Source organism: Labrus bergylta, chromosome 14 (genome assembly GCF_963930695.1).
Source record: "Labrus bergylta chromosome 14, fLabBer1.1, whole genome shotgun sequence".
NCBI lineage: Eukaryota > Metazoa > Chordata > Actinopteri > Labriformes > Labridae > Labrus > Labrus bergylta.
Genome location: NC_089208.1, coordinates 13,383,488 through 13,405,825, shown reverse-complemented (window position 1 = coordinate 13,405,825; position 22,338 = coordinate 13,383,488). Strand labels below are relative to the sequence as shown.

The following is a 22,338-nucleotide window of genomic DNA, read 5'->3' as shown; positions in this document are numbered from 1 at the left end:
GTGGGAGCTAATTAGTGCTTTACACGATGCCATTCTTTTACACTGTGAGACTCCAAATAACAGGAAGTACCACTGGCAACACTCAGGGAGTCAGACGTATGCACACACACACACACACACACACACACACACACACGCACACACATATCTATTATTTGTCTTCATGATAACATCCTACCATGACAGAGAACGAAGGGAGGGAGGAACTGTTAATTGAATGAAGGCTCTAATTAAATTTGGTGATGATTTTAAATTATTAATTGTTTTTCTTTGTCTAATTGATTGAGAATTAAAAAAAGAGAGAGAGAGATGGAAAGACAGAACAAATCAAAACAAAGTGAATATGTTGGATCTTTTCTTAAACCATGTGCTTATTTATGGGAGTATAGTTTGACATGTTACAGAAAAAAGGGATAAGATTAAATAATAAAATCAGTGAAATTCAGAGTGCTGGTATTGTACTGGTTGGATGCTGCTCCCTGTCCAAATGTCACCTCTTGCTGGGACACAGTCATTCTACAGGGCCTTTGTGACTTACACATGTGCTCTTTCCATCATGACATCCCAGAAAAGCTGCTTTCCAAAAGAGTCAATTACGCACATCTTACTGTTGTCATGAAAAAAAAAAAAAAAAAAGGTTTTTCAACTGCTTATTAAAAAACCCAAATAAAGAGTATTTAGACTCATTTTAAGTATCCTGAAGTGTCTCATGCAATATCTTTTTAAACTGTTAAAATTACTCTTTAAGCCTCAGACAAGAATAGAGGGCCATATTTTAAAAAAAGTAACAAAAATGTATCATTGAATATTTTCTTAAGGCATCTTCTTTTGCGTAGTTTGAACAACCCTAACCATATAGATAGATCATATCAAATTCAGCGCTACAGAGCAAAAGTCACAAGAATACTTATAGTTTACTTACCCCAGTAGATCAACTGAGCTGGTTATTAAATGTTTTGAATACTGATGTCTCGATATGACCTACTAAACAAATGAAAGAAGACGTACATTTCCATTGTAATTTTGTAACACCTGTAACCACTGCTACAGAGTAGGTGTCAGACAAAGCAATAAACAGCATGCTGCTGAAACATACTGTAATTAATATGTTTGACATTTGAGCAGGATGAGGTTTTTTTTTTAATTGGAAAACACCATGAAAGTTACATATGATAGACCAATATATCTTTCCATATACATTGATTATTTAATTTATCACATACTATGATTATTTTTACATAAACAAGAGTATGTTGTGTTTGTGAAAACGACTTTAACCTTACCAGTGTCTTTGCATCAACAAATCTTTTATTTCATAAGTCATCAGATCATAACTAAGTCCTACATATGGTTTAAGACGAACAGTGAATTTTTTCACTAATATTTAAGACTTGTGAAGCTCTGTTTGCTAGGTGACAAAATGTCAACAAGCTTCCAAATCACACAATTTGAACTATTGTTATCACATTTTGAACACCTTTGTTCACTGCCAAATAATAGGACAATTCCATCTTATATTAACTTTTCTTTCTTTGATTGGAAGTGATCTTCATTTGATGCTGAAGTTTTAGCTCTGATTTTGCTGGAAAAGCTCTTTCTGTTTCTGCTATGTGCTTCAGAACAATAAAGTGATTCCTTATGAATCCAACCCAATTCTGAACATAGCATGAAAACCGCCAATCATATTAGCAGAATGAGTGAGGTATTAAAATGATTTAAAAAAACGTGACTTGTTGATGATGATGTAGCACTTTTCAATGACAGATGACGGATAATGCAGGCTGTCTTGTAAAGACTTGTCTCCTTCTTGAGCTGTAAAGATAAATTAAACACAAAGTGTGCAGAGATGAGTGCTGGAGTGCAGATTTGTTTCTATTTTCATCATTACCCATAACACCTCTGTTCTCCTCCTGAGTGGAGCTCCTTGTTTAGGAGTTCTGGCTTTGTTTTGTAGTCAAGAACGCGTCGCTTTTCTTCTTGTTTTCTTTTTTGTGTTTTTGTCGTGTGTCTTCCTTCTTCTTCTTCTGTATTCTTGATCCGTGAGGTGTTGTGAGTTGTTTTGTCTGGTTAATTACCTACATCCCGGTTGGGAGGTGAGTGTTTGACAATTGTCGTGAATGTGTGTGTGTGTGCGCGTGTATGTGAGAGAGAGAGAGATCACTTGAGGAAGGTGGTGTAAGCCGGATTGTATTGCAAGACCTTGCTTATATGACAGCGTGTAGACATGACGGCTCTGCTGTTGTTCAGGTAGTAGTTAAGTCTGCTATCACGCTCTCTCTCTTCTTTCTGTCTCTCTTACATACAAACACACTGATGCTAACACACAGACACACACACACACACACACACACACAGTGAGGAGTCTCCCATTGTACGCTGTCTCTTGCTGTCTCTTTCAGCAGAGGAACTATTTCTTTGATCACATCGGCAACACTGATTAAAAGGAATGATGCCTGTCGTGAAGGCAGATGTATTCACAAGACTAAAGTGGGGACAATATAACGTCTCTCTCTCTCGCTCTGTCTCTCTCTCTCTTTCTTTCTCTCTGTCTCTTTTTTCTTTCTTTTTTTAACTCTTTGCTCCCAATTTCACTTTTAAATACTCATCTTATTGTCAAGCTAATTCTTCAATCAGTGGTGTAGCTGCTCACTGGTTGTCATTGTTGTGTATGTGAACGTGTGTGTGTGTGGGTGTGTCTGTGTGGGTGTGTGTGTGTGTATCTGTTTGTAACTGCATGCTAAGCGGCGTGCCACATCAGGTAGTTTTGAACAGGACAGCAGAACCTGTCTCCTTCTTTCTCTTCATCTCTCTTTAACAAGTTCATTTATTCATGAGCTTCAACACACACACACACACACACACACACGCACTTTAGTTTGGTGGCAGGAGGATAGACTGTTGGCAGATGAAAGCGAGAGTTCCTGAGCTGTTGTGTTAAATAGTCTGTCAGCATGTCGCATAAACACACGCACACTTACACACAAACTACCACATACACCTGATTTATAAATGGTGAGAGAAAAGAGCTGCTTTGTTTTGTTCAGATATATGGATGCAATTATTAAATTATAAAAATGATAAGCATTAATGATTCATAAACTGCATGTTAATTGGTTCTTGAATATTCAAAACAAAAAAAGGCCATGAATATTCAGATGTATAAAGAAAGGATTAGAGCACGCAAATGAAGAAAAGCTCTTCTAATGAGAGGAAAAAGAAACGTTATAAGCACTTGTGAGGATGAGAAGGAAAGCAAGACGGAGAAGAGGAAGAAGAAGAAGAATAGAGGGTAAGAAGAGGAAGGGAGACAAAATGAGCAAAAATGAATAACAGGAGGGGATGAGGTGCTGCGAGAAAATGAGATAAAGAGGGTAGGGAAAGGAGACGATGAGGAGATGGAAAGAAAAAAGGGAAAACAGCGGAGAGTCAGGGGGGTCTTTTGTGCTCCCACCATGATGGATGAAGGTGTTGACTAAACGAGCTAAATTAGAAGCTTTTTCCTGCAACTCTGTTGAAATATTATTAACACGCGGCAACTTTAGTGAAACATACGATTCAGCTGCAAGTGTAATGACCTTGGCTATTGATTTGGGACTAGAGGGAGCGCTTGTGTTTTTGTATTAAGAGTGTGTGTGTGTGTTGTGTTTGTGTGTGTGTGTGTGTGTGTGTGGGGGGGGGGGGTTACTGCATGCTCTGTAGCAATGCAGGTCCATGTTATACTATGTCATTAAAACATTAACTCCTCACATGCTTTAATACACACCCTTTCCTACACACATATATACACACACATTTAATAGCTTTAATTAGCTGGGCATGTGTCCGGCCTTGTAATTAGCTAATAACAGCAACATGGATGTGGTTAATTAGTGGTAGGAGGTACTTGTGAATTAGAAAAGCCAATGACACCAGTACTGGGCCTGCTGCATGGAAAACACAGCAAGCATAAAGAAAACAATGTTTTATGTACTGAGAAAGTATTTCTTTTTCTACAGTGTGAACTACACATTGTTAATTGAAAACTAATAATAAGATATGTTGTTGATCTGGAGATTTATATCCACCTTCTAATTATGTCCTCTTTCTTTCTTCTCTTTTTTTTATGTTCCTTTCTGTTCTCTTGCCGCTGCTGTGATATCCACAAAGGTAAGAGAAGAAGTCTTTAAAGGAACATTACATCATTTCAGCCTAATCTCTCATTAACCATGAGAAGGAGCAGATTATCTAAAGGGCTTGTCATCTTTCTTCTCTTCATCCTCCTCTCTCCTCCTCCTCATCCTCCACTTAATTGGTGCCCCATCAACCCGTTAATCAAATTACTTCTGAACCAAAATTGACAGTTTTCATTAATTATAAAGGATTATTCTAATTGCAATTCAAATTTATTCATTTACAACAGACGGCGCTCAGTAATATTTCAGTGAATTAGCATATTAAATGGAGTGCTTCTTACATTAGTTATGGTAATTCATGCATATTTCCTTATTTGGGCTGGGAGAGCCATATGTGTGCCACGCGGCGGGCAGTTTATGTGAGTGTGTGTGCGTGTGTGTGTGTGTGTGTGTGTGTGTGTGTGTGTGTGTGTGTGTGTGTGTGTGTGTGTGTGTGTGTGTGTGTGTGTGTGTGTGTGTGTGTGTGTCTGCTAGTGCACAGGTGAGGAACCTCGACAGCGTTTAATTTGTTTGACAAACGTAGCGGGAGTTAAATCCTGGAACTTGCCCCGTGGATCTCCCTCACCCTCTCCTCTTTTCCTCACCTCATTTCTTTTCCTTCCCTCTCACTCATTAACTCTTCACGTTAAGGTCATAAATTAACCTTTAGGTAGCTATGCTCCAAAAGTGAACCTTTTAGCGTTTCTAACTGCCTGATGTTTCCAGGGAAGAAAAAGCATTGGGAGACAAGCTGAGATGATTTATAAATGTTAAAGGAAAGGCCTGAGAGAGCAGGATGTTGTGACTAAATAAGAAATCTCTTTAAACAGACAAGATACAGTGTTTTGAGCTTCTTCCTTTTTTTTTTTAGAAATGAATGCGGATGCTGCATCTTAAATAAACATCATATTTTGTCGTCCTGCTCCTTATCCAAAGATGTCAGGTACAAAGCTTCGGTCACAGCCCTCTGTATCAGACACACAATATAGGGTCATAATGAGACTCAAAATAAATTCATTTGTAAACTCTTCGAGTTATTACTATAGACGCTGAGAGAAACTGCTTTTAGTAAGTAGTAGGATTACAGATAATGTCTAGCAAATGTGCTTTTTGATGTTTTCATTTTCACATTTTAAATCAGTACTCATACATGTGTAGATTGAAGCATGCATATGTACCTACCAACAAGAGCTGTTAGGTCACTTGTTTTGGTGGTGATAGTGACTTAATACAAACTGCTGGTATGAGACCAGATGTTTCCAGCGGTCTCCAGTGGTAAACGTGAGGTTTTAGAGCACTATCAAACTTTATACAACTTTTTAACCCCTGTAACAAGAGGTTAGTTATCATTGCATGACCACAAGGTATCAGTGTGAGAAAAATCTGAACACACACAAACCAAAGAAGTGGTAATAAATTGGACTAAAGGAGCTGCACACGCATAGCAGCCTTAACATGCTTTCACCAATCAGCATCATCACAACTGAGAAACTCCCAAAAGCTGCCAGTGTGTGTCTGAGATGGTGGTGATCTCAGAGGGAGCGAAGCTGTGTGTGTGCGTGTGTGTGTGTGTGTGTGTGTGTGTGTGTGTGTGTGTGTGTGTGTGTGTGTGTGTGTGTGTGTGTGTGTGTGTGTGTGTGTGTGTGTGTGTGTGTGTGTGTGTGTGTTAGAGTGACTGACTGATGGAGAGAGGAGGAGACAGGAGAAGAGAGAAGGAAGAGGTCCCTGTCAATATCACTTCCTTCACCACTGCCTTCCCTCTTTTCTCTTCCTTTTCTCCTCTCTATTCAGCCATGAATTATTAGTAAGCCCAATGACAAAGGTACACACACACACACACACACACACACACACACACACACACACACACACATACAAGCACATACACACATATACATGTAGAGAAAGACCTACTAGTTCAGTTTCACTGCCACTGCAGGTCACTGATACTCACCAAGACTAGGTGAGTGTGTATCATATTTCCAAGGATAGGTTGGGGCTAAAAGTGTGTGTGTGTGTGTGTGTGTGTGTGTGTGTGTGTGTGTGTGTGTGTGTATGTCTGCTTACAGTGGTGATAAACTGTGTTTGTGTGTGTATGTGAGTGTGAGAGAGAAAGAAAGAGAGAGAAGTAAAATGTGAGCGAGTTTGAGCTTAGATCGATTTGTAGTAAGATATGTATTCTTGTGTGTGTGTGTGTGTGTGTGTGTGTGTGTGTGTGTGTTTGTTTGCGTGTGTGTGTGTGTGTGTGTGTGTGTGTGTGCAGACGTGTTTGGCCCAGAGCTAGTGATCTTCTAGCTGTTCACCCTTCACTTTCGCCCCCCTTCCTCCTCTTTGCCTCTCCCCTCTCTCCTCTGTCTGTCCCTCCTTCCACCTCCTCTCTCCTTTTTCTCCCCCTCCTCCTCCAAAATCAATCTCTCTCATCTATAATTCAACAGTTTGCCTTCAGCCTTTAAAATACACACCACAGTAACCTCCTCCCTCCCTTGAAGTCTGTCTCATCCCACATCTTATCCCCCCTCTCCTCACTCTCTTCTCCCCTGTTTCTCCCCCACCAGTGAGTGAGACCTCGGACAATATTTGTGTTGAAGGTAATCATGTTTTATTATTATCGAATGAATGCCACTAATTGGCATCACGGTGCAGTCCTGGTTAATCTCATATCATGGCTCCAAAATTGTAACAGTATGAGTAATCCTGACAGTGAATATATGGGTTTAGTTTTATCAGTAAGCCACTCACATCAGAACAATGCCATTTTCTGAAAGGTTTACATTTAACAAGTATTCTAGACAGCCTAAAAAACACACAACTAAAAGACCTTGTATTGACTCAAGGATTAAAGTTTTTTTTTGTTGCATTAAATTAACTCCTATTCATCAGTATTCTTAGCACTAATTCATATAGTTTTGGCCATCATTAATATAGCTGAAAATAGGATTGTTATCACCTAGTTTACTTCTGATATGTAAGAAAGCAGCAACATCACCAGTCAGACATCTGATGAGTCAGCAAATACAGTACCAACTGCAGGTTAGTTGTAAGAAAAAATTATGAATGATTTGATTACTGGGTATAATTATCCATTACAGATCTATTGTTGATGAGTGCAAATAAGGTGTCATATATATTTTGTGTGTGGTCACTTTCTGCCTGTCCATATAAGACAGTTTGTATGATCTAGCACATTAGCTTGTGTCTTTACAAGCCGTCCATTGTGTTCTTGATCGCTAAGACCAAAACTATAAAAACAAAGCCCCAGTTGTAAAAGGTGGGAGTGATAACTATGGTATTTATTTTTATGCTAGTTTTTGTCTTTGACTTTCGACTAAATATACCAAGCCAAAAATATAGCCTACATCAGGCTCCCCAGAGTGTCCTTCATCATGACTGAATGCTGAACAAGGCATCTTTTAGGTGGTGGTGACTTGCACTCTAAGAGTCCTGCACTCCCTTCTTTGTATTCCTCTCAATGAGATCAGGATTTACCAAATCAACATCAGGCTGTCCAGCAATTATATGGATTTTGATTCCACTAAGAATGGTTGGGCTATTTATTTTCATAATGCAATAAACAAAAAGGAAAAAACGCATTTGGGATAATGTATTTAAAATAAATACTGCTCTTCAATGTTCAATTCCTGTTCATAAGTGTGTAAAAAATAATATTAACCCTATAATCGAAAAACTTTGTCTTTTTGTGTTGATAATTTTTGCCCACATCCAGTGGCAACTTGTCTCCCATAATATTGACTGCGTGTCACTCTATGCTGCCTGTCACATTCTGATGACATCAGTGTCACCGCTACATGTAAGCATGATGTAATGACTCTATAACAGGTCCACTGCAGAGCTGAGCATGTAAACTGTACAGGTTATTAACACTCATTTAATCTCAGGTCTGGCAGGTAGAACAAGCCGGCTCATAGACATCATACAGGCTGGCTATCACCACCGCGGCCCGCTCTGTCATTTAAATATGCACAGATGACAACAATGACAGCATTAATAGTAATGATAGCAATATGAAGCTAAGCCCTCATCATCATCATCATTAGCATATCTCCTGGGAGATGAGCTGTGATTGACAGCTAGCTGGGTGTTTTTTGGGGCTGCAGCTCAGCTATCAATTACCTCTGCGCATATCAACCATCATTATGTAAAATAACTCCGCTCAGCTCGGCTCAATTCTCTTAAGTCTTGTTCCTTCGCATAACTCTCTTTCCCTCTCCCATGCACCCCCTCCCTTCCTCCTTCCCTCTCTCCTCCCTCCTCCGCTGCCTTTTTTCTTTCTTTTGCACTCCATTTCACTCCCGACCACTCGCCCCCCTCCCTTTCTTGCACTTTCTCCCATATCTCGATTCTAATTCTCTCAACTCCTCTTCTGCGCTCTAATATTCCTCTTACCTTTAGTTTTACTCATCTGTGGTGCTAAGTGTGTGCATGTGGACGTCTTCCCAGGTCTGTATGTGTTCAGAAGTAGGTTCATACAGTTTAAGTTCTGGTGAGTCTCAAGCACTAGAAAATAAAGGTACAAATGACTGAGATGAAATGCAGTCTAGAGATACAAATGGAAACAACCATCAATCCATTTTTGCATCTAAGTATAAATATTGTTACAACATTTCTACTGTGAGCTATTTTTGTACTTAGTTCATACTATAATTGCTACCGCACTGCGTTTTTTTAAAGTTGAAATGGTTTGCGGGAAATAGTTGCTATCAAGATAAAAGGTGAAAAACTTACTTGAAGATTTTCTGTTTTCTCAGTGTATTATCTTTGGAAACTTGAAAATCATAAAGTTTGAGACTTTTGTTAAAGCAACACAGGCAATTTGAAGACTCAGAGAAAATGGTGTATAAGTCAACAACTACTAAATGACTAAAGATAATAAACAGTATGTCCATGTCCAAAATTTCATAAAATGATAAAAAGATAAATTAATTGGATCCCTAGAATGGTTTAAAAACTGCATGTTAACCAGTTGTGACTAAAGAGCATTTCTAGTCATCATCCTAAATAAGATGATTCAAATTTCCTCCTCAGATTATTTCTCCTCTTACTTCTTTCTGTTATACTACACTTCATGATCCTTTTAAAAACACTTTGCATGTTCATAATCCAGAAAAAAACATATTTTAACAAATTGACCAACTCTTAATTTGATGACACAAATCACAATAAACCTGACTACTCATAATTCAACAAGATATACAGAATCAGTTCTTTGACAGAATTGTGAATCAAAGAACTGCCCCTGATTTATGTGTCAGAAGCCTGAAGGCCTCATGAAATAAAATAAAAAAATAAATTATGTTTTAATCCAGCTTTCCTGTTTTATGTTCATTTATCTGCCAAATATATTTTAGTAAAGCAAACCGTTTTAAATTTCTGATGACTCATCCAACGCTCAGGTGCATTTACTCATTTCTCTGCCATTTGAAAAGCTTTATCGACTCTAATCAAATTCATCCCGATGTTTAGTCCCACCTTCTATCTTGTGATTGGTTCAATCCTGTTTCAGATGTAGATAATGTCGCGACACGTCAGTAAGATATTCTCGGAGTTCCGTTCCACTTTAAACTAGAAGTAAACAACATGAACATTCCAGTGGAACAAACCTTCTGTCTCTCCCTCTGTCACCTCTTTTCACTCCGCTAAGCCCACCCACCAAATGACAAACCAAACAAGCACCTAAACCATTGTTACTGCAAACTGTGTGTTAACAAAGACAGCTGATGAATATACATTTGGAAAACGGTAACAACTGGTGCATGCAGTACAGATGTTGTTCTCTCAGCAAGTGAGGAATGCAAGCGAGATAACAAGTGGGGGAGAGAGAGAGAGATCAACCAACAAGTCATGTAGGAGCTATATGAGGCCAGTTTACTAAGTTTCTTTCATTGGCTGGTTACATTGAATTAACCCTGGTTGGTCGCTTGATTCAAAGAGTAACACTTTTAATAAAACTTAATTCAGATGGGCAGTGAGTTAATGAACACAGATCAGACACACATTTATTTAAAGGAACATTTCAATGTAATGTAGTTAGTTACAGCTCAATCATCAAAATGTATTTTCACAAAAATTCTGTTTACATATTTTTTTCTTATAGTGTAGCTTTAATGTCGGTGCTCTTTAACAAGACACTGCACATACAAAGAAATAACAAGCATTTCCCTCTGCGGAAGCAATAGATTCTCACATTATTATTCTGATAACAGCCACACAGAGGGCATGATAGTATTTCCTATCCTTGTTTTTCCTCCTGTATGACTTCTCAGAGAGCTCTGCTATCTGCTGTCATCACATTAAACAATAACAAGCACTTAGTGTAAACAGGAAACCGGAAGTTGATCTCTGACTGATCAACGGAAGGAGGGGAAACTCACACTCCACATATGAGCCAGATTAGCTTTTTGCGTTGATGGATAAGAGGGAAAAGTTTTTGTGGTTGGGCTGTGGTTAATCCTATTATGGCTCTAATCCAAAGTTATTAACAGTATCTTATATTATATCTTATATCCCGACTTATATTTACACATTGTTTGAAAATAAGCCCCCTCTTTGTGCAGCATCTTGTCAGTCTGTGAAGCTTGCAAACACAACCTGATCAGTTACTGGCAGTCCCGGTAGGGCTCACAGGCATTAGCGAGGAGTTTCACACACTGAATAAAAGATAGTGGAAAATCATCATTCTGTCAGAAAACCGTGCCAAGAAAGTTGGCAGGCAGGTGAAATAAGACATCTAAAGAAAGCAGGGAGACAGAGGAGGCAGGAGCAGCAAAAACACTGATCTGTTGTTCAGTTTGTCTGCACTAACTGACTGCAATTTCTCTACCTGTCAGCAAACACTCACCAGAACACTGAGCTTGCGTGATTCAATGTATGTGTGTGTGTGTGTTTTGCTTTTTCTCCTCCAAGGCAGCATCGTTATTCTTGGCTCAGTAGAACAGTGAGTCTTTGGGGAATAAAAACGGACACAGACATTCAGTCTTAGACACTAGCACTCTTTTTCACACACACGCCCACAAAGCTGGAATTCCCCCGGATGTCACCCTTTGCCCTGTTGGCATTGTAACTGTTTAAATGACAGGAGAGCAGTCACAACAAAACTCCTACAATCCTCTTTCTTTATTCTGTCCTCCTTCACACATACTCTTTTCACTGTTACTCCTTCCATTCCCTCTCTCGGTCTGTCCTGTCTCTCTCTCTCCAGGTCTGTGTTAGTCCTATATATTAAATATTAATGTCAGTTGTGCTCTGAGCCATAATTGCCATCTCAGCCTCTGAATAATGGATGTTACTGTGCCATTCACTACTACACCATGGCTAACAGGCAAATAAAACAGCATCCAACGGTGGTGTTTCAATGTTACTTTGGTTTAGCGGCTAAACAACATTAGCATCCCAGTGGGGTTGATCACACTATCTGGCTAACTACAATGCAAACAAAATGCATTCGGCTATGGATGACATCATGTTGTTATATCATGGTGTTATGAGAAGACCACATACATTTTATTAAAAAATGCTATTGCACTTTGGTAAACTTCTTATCTTACTTCTTAACGGTAACCTTCAGCTGATCATACACAGATTTTAGCAAAGATGAACAGTCCCCAGCTTAAGAGCAAGAATATTATTAAGTGAAACCCGATGTAGAGGTGGAGTAAGTACTGGAATAACTTTCATCAGGTGACCCAAAATCAATACCATGGTTGCTCTTTGCCTGAGGGATTTTTTAGATGACAGTTTTGCTATTAAGGTGATTAGCATGTACCACAGATGTTTGTTTGTCTGAGTGAGAGTTCCGTCAAATGGTCCATTTTCACAGCAGACATTCTCACTTGTCATATCAGGAAAAGTGTAATTAACATTGAAAAACGTCCCTTTAAAGCATCAAGATGTAACTCTGACACATCCCGTTTAAAAAGTGCAATCCAAATCCAAAACATTGAAGAGAGCTTTCTCCCCCCACCCCCAGAGTTGATGGGTTGCCATAACCTGGACATAAAAGCTTCAGTGTTTAGCCACCTCTGCATCGGTCTTGAAACCTGTTCGCGTTCTTACCTCGCTCCATTTTCCAAAAGCATCTCCAATATTTCTTGGAAAAATGCTGAGGCTTTTATGGTCGGGTAGAATCACTTATATCTGAACAAATTTGCTGGCCATCACTGTAACACCTGTTGGATTGCTTTTATTAACTGGTCTCATATCTGGCAAACTAGGGGTGTCCAAAACAGCCTTGTGGGGGTGCCTTATAATCGTCTTCTTCTCTGGTAATAACAAGGAGGACATACTGGCTGTTGCATTGTTGTCAGATAAGTCAGCACTTCAACATAGCATGTTTCCTTTATGTCTGATGTTATAGTAAGGTCAGCTTATGATTTAACTCTGTAGCTATCTTATATTGCTCCCTTAACTTGTACTTTAAGATCATTGCATGGAAAAAGACATGCTGTAAATCATCATGTAAGCAAGTGTAAGAGTCTGCAAGTTGCAGATTGCAGAGAGAATTTCATTGGTTGTAACACAAAACCTGTAACAGTTTTGGTGTTTCATAGGAATCAACTTCTAAAATCACACATAACTTGACTAGGAGCTTATATATAATTGTGTTGGTATGTTTAAAAGCAAAAAGGGTGCTATGAAGCTAACATTTAAAACCTTTTCCTTTTTTTGCATTCATACTGCAAAAAATAATATACTTGATTTGGGGACTAATGAAGCTCCTTGTTGAATGCCATGACCTTTTCTGAAAATATTGAAAAAGTTTTTTTTTTAAATGCCCACATTAGTCACCTTTAAATTCTTATATTATAGTGATAGTCATGTACTTCATTTTTCTAGTCTCTGTGACTTCCATCTCGCTCCAGAAGGTGTGTGTGTGTGTGTGTGTGTGTGTGTGTGTGTGTGTGTGTGTGTGTGTGTGTGTGTGTGTGTGTGTGTGTGTGTGTGTGTGTGTGTGTGTGTGTGTGTGTGTGTGTGTGTGAGTGTGTGTGTGTGTGTGTGTGCGCGCGTGCATGTGTGTGTGTTGCCCATAGTGTTGCCTTGTGTCACTGTGTATTAGCAACATGGAGGACTGGTGTGGGGTCAGCTCTCTCAGCGTGGTACTCACAGTGTAGCAAAGGTCAACAGCTCTGTTATCACTTGAACATGATCGGGCCTCGCAGAGGGAGAGCAGGAGAGAGGAGAGAGAGAGGGAGAGTGTTCCCCTCCCCCACACTCATTCAGACTCTTATAATTGCTCGCTTTAATTGGAGGCCTCTTAACAGCCAGCGACTGGTCCAACCAATCAATTCACACAAGGTGTGTGTGTGTATTCCTTAGAGTGTGTAGCTGCAGGGCCTTTTTCATAGCAGTGTTGATTAGGCCAGATGGGGTCAAGTGAAGGGGGAAGAGGAAGGCACACATACTGCATTAAATTGTAGCATATATTCTTTTGGCAATCAATGAGAGAAAACACTCTCGCAGGAAATAGATGGAGCAGTAGCTGGAAATGTAAAAAAATAACGAGTGATAATATCAGATCGCTAAGAAGATATCACTTGGGACACACTGCCTAATTCTTCATGTGGGAGAACTATAAAGTGCTGCAGGGATTTGCAGACAGCAATTCAGTAGTAGATCTGTCACTTTAAGAACTATCTTTCTATATTGAGTTTGCCCTTGAAAACGACCATTCATAATTCTCTGTTTCATTTCTTTTAATTTCAACTTTCTTTAATATCTAGTTTGGAAATACATCAGAAACAGGAAACATTTAGTTGGAGAAGCATATATTCTTGTGTGTGTGACAGACTTTGATAAATTCAGAGATCAATGTTTTGAATAGTACCCTGTACTGTTTGTGTCCTAATGTTTTAGTTTTTAAAGTTAATTAATTAATTTTTTAACCAGGGATGATGCACATTAAGAGTTTAACCATCAATGTAGATAGTTCTGTAGATAGTTCCCAAGCTTTTGTCAATATCAGGTCTTCTTGCAGGTCTTTACAGATTATGTCAGAATATGCTTTAACAAGAGCAACACAGAGATGTCTGCAGTCTGAAGTGGTCATCGAAAGTTTGTGGTAGTATAGTGAGTTGTAAAAGGAAATATGTGCATGTAAAAAGGGTTAGAAGAGGAACAAGAACAATACTGTTAGTGGCGGGCCTTATGTTGCAAACAACATTTTGGACTGTGTTATAACAGGCTGTTAGCCGTGTGTGTGGCCATTCAATTCAACACATTTTCTTTTGTTGGAGCATGAAATTCAGGACATTCATCTTCATTGCAGACTTGAATGAATTAATCAAGAACAAGTTCATGTCTTTATGTAAGTATAAACATGAGATATGCTTAATGAGAACAGAAATGGTGAATTCAGACATGAATAAGCCTCCCTTGCATAACTCCTAGCCCCGGTTGGGCCACCCCAATCAAAAATCATGCCTCCCTAGACAAGCCAATGCTTATCTCACCACCTAAATCAGTTAAAACAGTAAACCACTTCAAAATAAAATGTTAGATTTAACGATTGGATAAGTATTTTCGTTTGGTTAATAGCATTAGTATTGATAGAAGAGGATTTAATGAAGACTTTAATTGTAGTGTTTCTAAATTTCTGCACACTTCTTCCACAGCTGCTTTATTCTTTTTATATTTGAGGCAGCAAAAGAGTGTGTGAGCCAACAAACGTCTCCTTTACACAGAGATGTAGAGCGGTGGGTCAGCTGAGGTGGTCGTGTTAACGCTATGCTAGTGTTGTGAAAAGGAATAGACAGTGGGAGGTCAGCTGGGGTCACTGTGGCTGTCCTCCGCTGTGATAGGCTGTCACCCTGGGGTGAGGGGTCAGGATAATTAGGCATGCAGAATCCCAGCGTCGGTGTTCTAACGAAGCCTGAGCTCGTTAACGCACAGTTTTACACTCAGACCTGCCACTGCGCTGCGCACCGACACACACGCACACACACTCACACACTCACATGCAGAGAACATGTTTGCACGCACACACACACACCTCTGCTTTGTTCTGGTGGTCCAGTACAGGGGCTGTCATCTCTTAAGCAGAGGAGCACTAGGCTCTGCCACAGGGGATCAGAGAGTATGCGTGTGAAAAGTTAAAATTATTTAAATAACCAGTTAAGTTTCTGTAATAAGATAAATACAGAGAGTGGACACAATGAAATGAAACACAATGTTAGAGCTATGTAGTTTAATACTCACTCTCCTGTGGGGACTTTTATGAAACAGGCTTGAATTAACACAGATACCTTTTAAGTTATAAAAGCATATACGACCATCAGACACATGATACATTTTTTTTATTGTCTGAATGCACTGCCAGGGGGTTGGTGTCGAATAGAGTGCTATACACGTTGGAGAAACACTTTATTTTCCACAGCAGAGATTCAAAAGAGTGATACAATGAACTGAGAGAGATTTGGAGAGATGGGGAGATTATTATTTTATTTTTTTTAAACACACATCTTACACATGTTCAGGACGAATTCAACAAAGGCCGAAGAGGTATCGCTTTGTCCACAGAGGGCGCCAAAATCAACACAACCCAGAAGTTCGTCAAAGAAGCTTTAAATCTTTGTTGCATCCCATTGGTGCTTCTCAGGGGGTTTGTAGCTTGTGAAGCTACTGAATTGAATTTCAAGTGCATCCAGATGATCTGAGTGTGCTCAACGTGTAGATGTGCCTGTTTCTGTGTTGTTCTGCACAATCATAGAACAATTCAAATAGACTGAACAGTGTTGTGTACAAGCAATTCATGCAACTAAATGAGAAATAAAAGTATTGAAAAGATTCAGACAGATTGATCCACAGAGGAGAGAATATTAAGTTGCAGGCGAGATTGTGTTGCCTTTTTGGGCTGTAGCACACACAAAGATGTAACAAAAACACAAACATGTATGCAAACAGTAAAATGTGTTTGTGTGTGTGTCTGCATGATTCTGCCAAGCTGGCCAGCTGGCTTACACCAAAACACAAGCTGGATGTGTTTGTTAGCTGTTGACGGCCATCTGTGTGTTTGATTTATTCTGTAATATAGATTCATGACACATGGTCCTGTTTCAAACACCCAATGTCAAAATAGTTCCCCTTCTTTCGTTATTTCACATCAGGTTTAGCCTTGAAAAACACCCCAACACTAAAGAATCTGCAGTTAAATATGTTGAAAGTGGTCTGAACCTAATCAGGCCCTTTGGTTTTTTAAACAACTCTAAAAATAGATGCAGTAGGCCTTCACATACTTTTAACTTTAGTAATCATTGAGGGTAAAGGTAAGAAGAAGCAAGAGGCTGAGGACTAGAAATAAGTTTGGATACAGAAGAGGATAAAACTGAAAGTCAAAAGAAAGATCCTCTCAAACTTCAGTAAACTCATGATCACATCGTTTTTTCACAAGTTATGCTGGAGTGTGCTGTTCTTGCATGTTCATCCAGTGTTTTAATGTTGTTCTTAAAGTGGTCTCAATGGTTTGATTTAAAGAAAAAAATATTCCACATTTCCACGAGGAAATTCCATGAAGAAATCCACTTTCAAACAGTATGAAATATGAATTTCTCTGTGTATTTGGGTGTCTCTGTGTGAGAGCCTGGTCTCCACTCTTCTCGAATGTTTGACTGTTTCACCTCAAATATTTCTTGCATGTCCTTTCTGTCTCTACAGATTCTTCCTCAAGTTTTTCCTCAAGTGCAACCAGAACTGCTTAAAAAATGCAGGAAACCCCCGAGACATGAGGAGATTCCAGGTAAATACAATGCACTTTGATTCTTATACCTTCTTTTCCTCTTGTGTTTGCATGTCCTCCACTCTGTCTACTTTTTCTATGGTCTTCTGTGGACATACTGTAACGTAACGCATATTGTAACAAGTATACACAGGAATGTGCATGTTTCTGCGTGAGTAAATAAGCTATCAGCGCCTTTACAGGAAACATAAGATCCTGACCCTGACCCGTCAGAGCGTAAATATACACACAATGCAAGGGATATGAAGAGGTGCGGAAGGAGAGAGAGAGAGAGAGAAAAGAAAAGAAAGAAACTCCTAAAACAAGAGAAAAAAGAAAACAATATGGAAACAAAAAGAAAAGAAAAAAATGAATAATGTGGGGTTTTGAAAAAGATTTAAGGCAATGAAGTCTTTATTGTTTCCTTATCTTTTTGGCTACAGCACAATCAGGAAGACACCACTTGAGTCTGAGTGGAGATACTGGATGCCAAGGAGATACTGATAGATTTATTACTAAGGCACAAGTGTGTGTGTTGGATATGTATGTGTGTATTTCTGCTGGTTTCATCTTATATTAATGTGTGTGTGTGTGTGTGTGTGTGTGTGTGTGTGTGTGTGTGTGTGTGTGTGTGTGTGTGTGTGTGTGTGTGTGTGTGTGTGTGTGCGCGTGTCTGTTCGTGTGTGTGTGTGTATGTATTCGTGCCTGTGTGCCTGTGTGTGTGTGTGTGTGTGTGTGTGTGTGTGTGTGTGTGTGTGTGTGTGTGTGTGTGTGTGTGTGTGTGTGTGTGTGTGTGATTAAAGGACAGAGAGAGTCATACAGTAGCAAGTGTGTGTGACAGTATCTGTGCCTCTAATTGTGCAGCTCTATTGTAGTGGAACCAGAGAAGACAGCTCTGTTTCCCTGGGAGATAATTAAGGGCCGGACCCATCAGGAACTATTGAACGGAGGAGGATAGACACCACACACACAAACACATACGCACACGCTTACACACTGTGTGTCACAGTGACTTAGTGTGAGTGTAGTGTGATGGTAATAGCAGTGATAAGGGGTTACATTTAAAGAGCTTTTCACAGTTTCACGCTTTTAACTCTTCCTTACTGTCTAAAGAACCCCAACTTTGTAATTTATCATTTCTGCTCTCTCTCTCTCTCTCTCTCTCTCTCTCTCTCTCTCTCTCTCGCTCTCTCTCTCTCTCTCTCTCTCTCTCTCTCTCTCTCGCTCTCTCTCTCTCTCTCTCTCTCTCTCTCTCTCTCTCTCTCTTCATTTCCTTCTCTTTCTTCTTTACTTCTTTTATCTCATCACTTTCTTGTTGGTCCTCCCTACTTCCTGCTTCCCTCCAGGTGGTGGTATCGACTACGGTGAGCGTGGAGGGACATGTCCTGTCAGTCTCGGACAACATGTTCGTCCACAACAACTCTAAACATGGCCGACGGGCCCGCAGACTCGACCCTGTGGAGGGAACGCAGTCTTACCTAGAACATGGTAAAACAAGAGTGTGTATGCGCTAGTGCATGAGCGTGTGCATGTGTGAGTGTCTCTGTCTGTGTGTGTGTGTGTGTGTGTGTGTGTGTGTGTGTGCATGAATCTGTGTGAGTGTAAGCAGCATGGCCACCAGATGGTTGATGGTTTAATCCTATCAGGTGATTCCTGCCCCTCCATCTGGCTAATCCAACCCACTACACACACACACACACACACACACACACACACACACACACACACACTGTAATGCTTGGTGTGATGTGTGTGAATCTAATGTCATTATGATTCTTCTTTGCTAACGCACCCAGACTATGAGATGTTGTTTTAATTCAGATGACTGCTGATAATCAGACACACATTGAGGAGAGCTTTGGATGTGGTGACATGGGATTAGATATCAGCTCATACACACAAAACTCAGACAATGCTCAAGTGACGTAAAGCTGACTATATCCATTCTGTGTTCAGAATACGGAAGCTCAATGAACCTTCTGTGTGTGTTTTTATCAGTTTCATGTCATTACTTTAAAAAAGATAAGCTACCCTGGTCTCATACCTGTCACAGGAAACTGTAAAAGAACAGTGCAGTCTGTCATTATATTCACGTATGACATTGCACTACAATAATTAAAAGAATGAGTAAACATCAGCACATTTTTCTCATCTTCACAGAATTATAATACTTTTTTTTTAACAGCAATGAATGAATTTCCTTTCATCAGCAGCTCATCTGTGTTGCAGTGTTTTTTTTTATCTGGAATATTTATTCCTGATGTTTGGGAAAGTGTTTGTTAGATAGAACAGAGGTTCATTTACAAGATTTCAAAGCATTGAACTGCAACTCTTTTTCTCTTTTCTCTTTTTTTTTTTTTAAATGTGGTCACTCAGACAATGTGTCGTACCCTGTATGTCATTACTTATTCAAGTGTTTGAAAATACTCAAAAAGTAATCGAACAAGGTTTAAGATAGAAAAAAAGGAATAAAGCTTAAAATAAAACGTCTTCACTTATCTGCTCTGTTTTTCATCTCTCATGACCTCACTTTACACGGAGAATCTTCATAAATGAATAACCGATTTAAACCACGGATTCATTTAAAGTGTGTTCTGAGAAAGCTGCTAGCAAACGTTCAAGGATGAAGAGATGTGAGTTGCAAATGCAACAGGAATTAAAAAAACCTTCAAGCTAGAGTTACCTTGAGACAGAGACTGGCAATGTCTTTTTAAAGAAAAAAAAATCTGTTGCCCAAACCGTGACTGTTGAGCATAATCAATCATTTTGGAATATTTCTTGTGGCTCTGTTTCCCGACTTTAACCCTACTCTCTCCCTTCAGGATCGGCTCCCTGCATTAAAGCCATCAGTCCCAGCGAGGGCTGGACCACAGGTGGCGCAACAGTCATCATCATAGGAGACAACTTCTTCGATGGTCTCCAAGTGATCTTTGGTACCATGTTGGTGTGGAGTGAGGTCAGTCTGCCAACAACCATCATCCTGTCTGCATGTAGTTTAAGCCCCGCCACCGTGTGTGTCTCTCCCCTCCGACCGTTGGAAGTAATTCAATATGAAAACATACTTTTCCTCCTGGTCCAGTTCTTAACTGAGTGTGTGATCAAGTGTGTGTGTGTGTGTGTGTGTGTGTGTGTGTGTGTGTGTACTCTAATGAGTCCCCACCTGCACCTTAATACTTTCCTCACCCCACTCAGCAAATTTTTAAACACACACACACACACACACACACGCACGCACACACACACACACACACAGCTCACTATCGTACTTTTTCCCAACACAACCTCTCTAGTGAATGTTTATTTGTCTTCTGACTCCACTCACAGTGTGCGTTGAGCGACTGTGGCTCCCTTCCAACAACAACACTAAGTGTGTGTTTGTGTGCATTCTTGCATACATGGATGAGAGTGTGTGTTAAGAGCTGAGGGGTTTGTTTACAGTGTTGAGAGCCACACTTACACACACTAACATGTGTACAGAGTCTCAGTTCAGTTTAGTTCAGACTGACTCAGGCGTTCATTTGAATGGATTTTGGCCAACAGAATGTTTCATTTGCACTCAACCTGAGTATTGATTCTGAAGCCAGAATAAACACGTCTTTTAAAAAATTGTCAGTTGAAAGAGATTGCATTTTTGCCAAGTTCTGTTTGTTTGGAGCTGTCTCTGCTACCGACAGATTCATCCCAAAACCCGGGCCAATAATTAAAAAAGCTGTGTTTGAAATTCATTCAAAAATCACAAACAGCTCACTACAAAGATTGTTTTTCATCTGATTAAAATGTTGGGAAAAATATCATTTTTTAATCTTTTTTTAAGCATCACAAACATTTGGTCCAGTCTCTATGAAATTAAAAGACTCTATTGTTAATTTAAAACAAACAGTCTAGTAATGCAATCAAACCCAAAATAAAACTTATATAATGACATTATGTTTGTTCATTTGCAGCTACAGGATTTTAATGTATTCATATCCATATCAAAATGTATTGAGTATATCTCCTATAGCTAAAGCATGGAGGATATCTGTTTGCAGGCAAACATTTAAGTCTGTGTAAAACTAGATATTAAAGAATGCGAAAAAACATGAAATCCAGATGTAAGCAGAACTGAGTTAGAAATGCCTTTTTACCGCATGAACAAGTGTAGATGCAACATAAGTCAAACCGACTAACTCAAATGTATATTACAGTGAAACTCCAGCAAGACCGCTCTTAGCTTTCAGTAATGGTCATAACCAGATCCGGAGAAAGATTTAAAGGAACATCTAATTGGTGGTTTGCTGCAGTTGTGTTGTAACATATGTTGTAAACCAGAAGTATTTAACTGTAGTCCTCAAGAGGTGCAGGGGCCCCCATTCATTTATATTTATATTAATAAGTAACATAGTTTTAGTATCTACAGTATAATGATTGTGGTCATGGCTTTCATAACCTTTCTATAATAAAAAGGAAAAAAAAAATCTCGGAGGAGGCACTCTGGGTTGTTGGATCGATTTTTTGGCAGTTTCAGGTCATTTAACATTAAAAAAAAAATACTACACAACTGGTGTAAAAAACATAACCCAGCTACATAAAATGTAAATTCAAGATTTGTATTGGCGAAGAAACAATGAAAGTTATTTCAGAGACTTTGTAGCAAATAGTTTTGTGTTTTTTCCCCTTCGTCCTCTAGCTGATCACGCCGCATGCCATCCGGGTCCAGACGCCTCCTAGACACATCCCCGGGGTCGTCGAGGTCACGCTGTCTTACAAGTCCAAACAGTTCTGCAAAGGCACACCAGGAAGGTTCATATACACAGGTATATTAACACACAGTGTCACACACACACACAGACACATACACACACACACACACACACACATGGACACACACTTGTTCAAGTTCATGATTAAAGTTCATTCCTGTTACTTTTTCTATTTTCTTTAAGTTAAATGCATTTTTAAAAGATTTTCAAATGCTTGTTTGCATATGTTAGTGCATGTGTGTGTTGTGTTGTGTGTGTGTGTGTGTGTGTGTGTGTGTGTGTGTGTGTGCGTGTGCGTGTGTGTTGCAGTTCACTCTTGGGCCAGACAGTGTTGAACTAATGACTGTAAATTTGTCAACATTAACGAGCCGCACTCAATACAATGTTGCCATAATCACAGGCTCATTAAAGCAGCTACAATTAAACAGTCTGCTCTTTATAGCCCTCCATACTGAAACTATTAGTGAAATCATCCAGAACACCCAGTTTACTAACACAAGATGTTGGAAAAAGAGCGAGTGATTACTGACCGGATTACTTACTGTGAATGAGGGTTTTCCTGCTAAAGGAAAGGGGTAAAGGAAATAGAAAGAGGAGGATAATGTGTGGCTGTATGAACGTATTTGCCCATTTGTTCGCACATACATGTGGACACAGATGGAGGTGATGTGATGTCTGGTATTGATCCGCTCAACATGGCTCCATCACACCATAATGATGA

General features: G+C 39.5%; 1 protein-coding gene across 2 annotated transcripts in view; it reads left to right on the top strand.

Moving 5' to 3' along the window:
• The window catches only part of LOC109985292 (EBF transcription factor 1), an 83,397-nt gene that overhangs the window by 40,104 nt on the left and 20,955 nt on the right, over window positions 1-22,338 (top strand). For both annotated transcript variants that reach the window (XM_020635576.3, XM_020635575.3), the window contains exons 7-10: window positions 16,815-16,896; window positions 18,222-18,363; window positions 19,698-19,831; window positions 21,545-21,671. In XM_020635576.3, coding sequence (XP_020491232.1) covers window positions 16,815-16,896; window positions 18,222-18,363; window positions 19,698-19,831; window positions 21,545-21,671 — 485 coding nt within the window. The remainder of the gene's footprint in view (window positions 1-16,814; window positions 16,897-18,221; window positions 18,364-19,697; window positions 19,832-21,544; window positions 21,672-22,338) is intronic.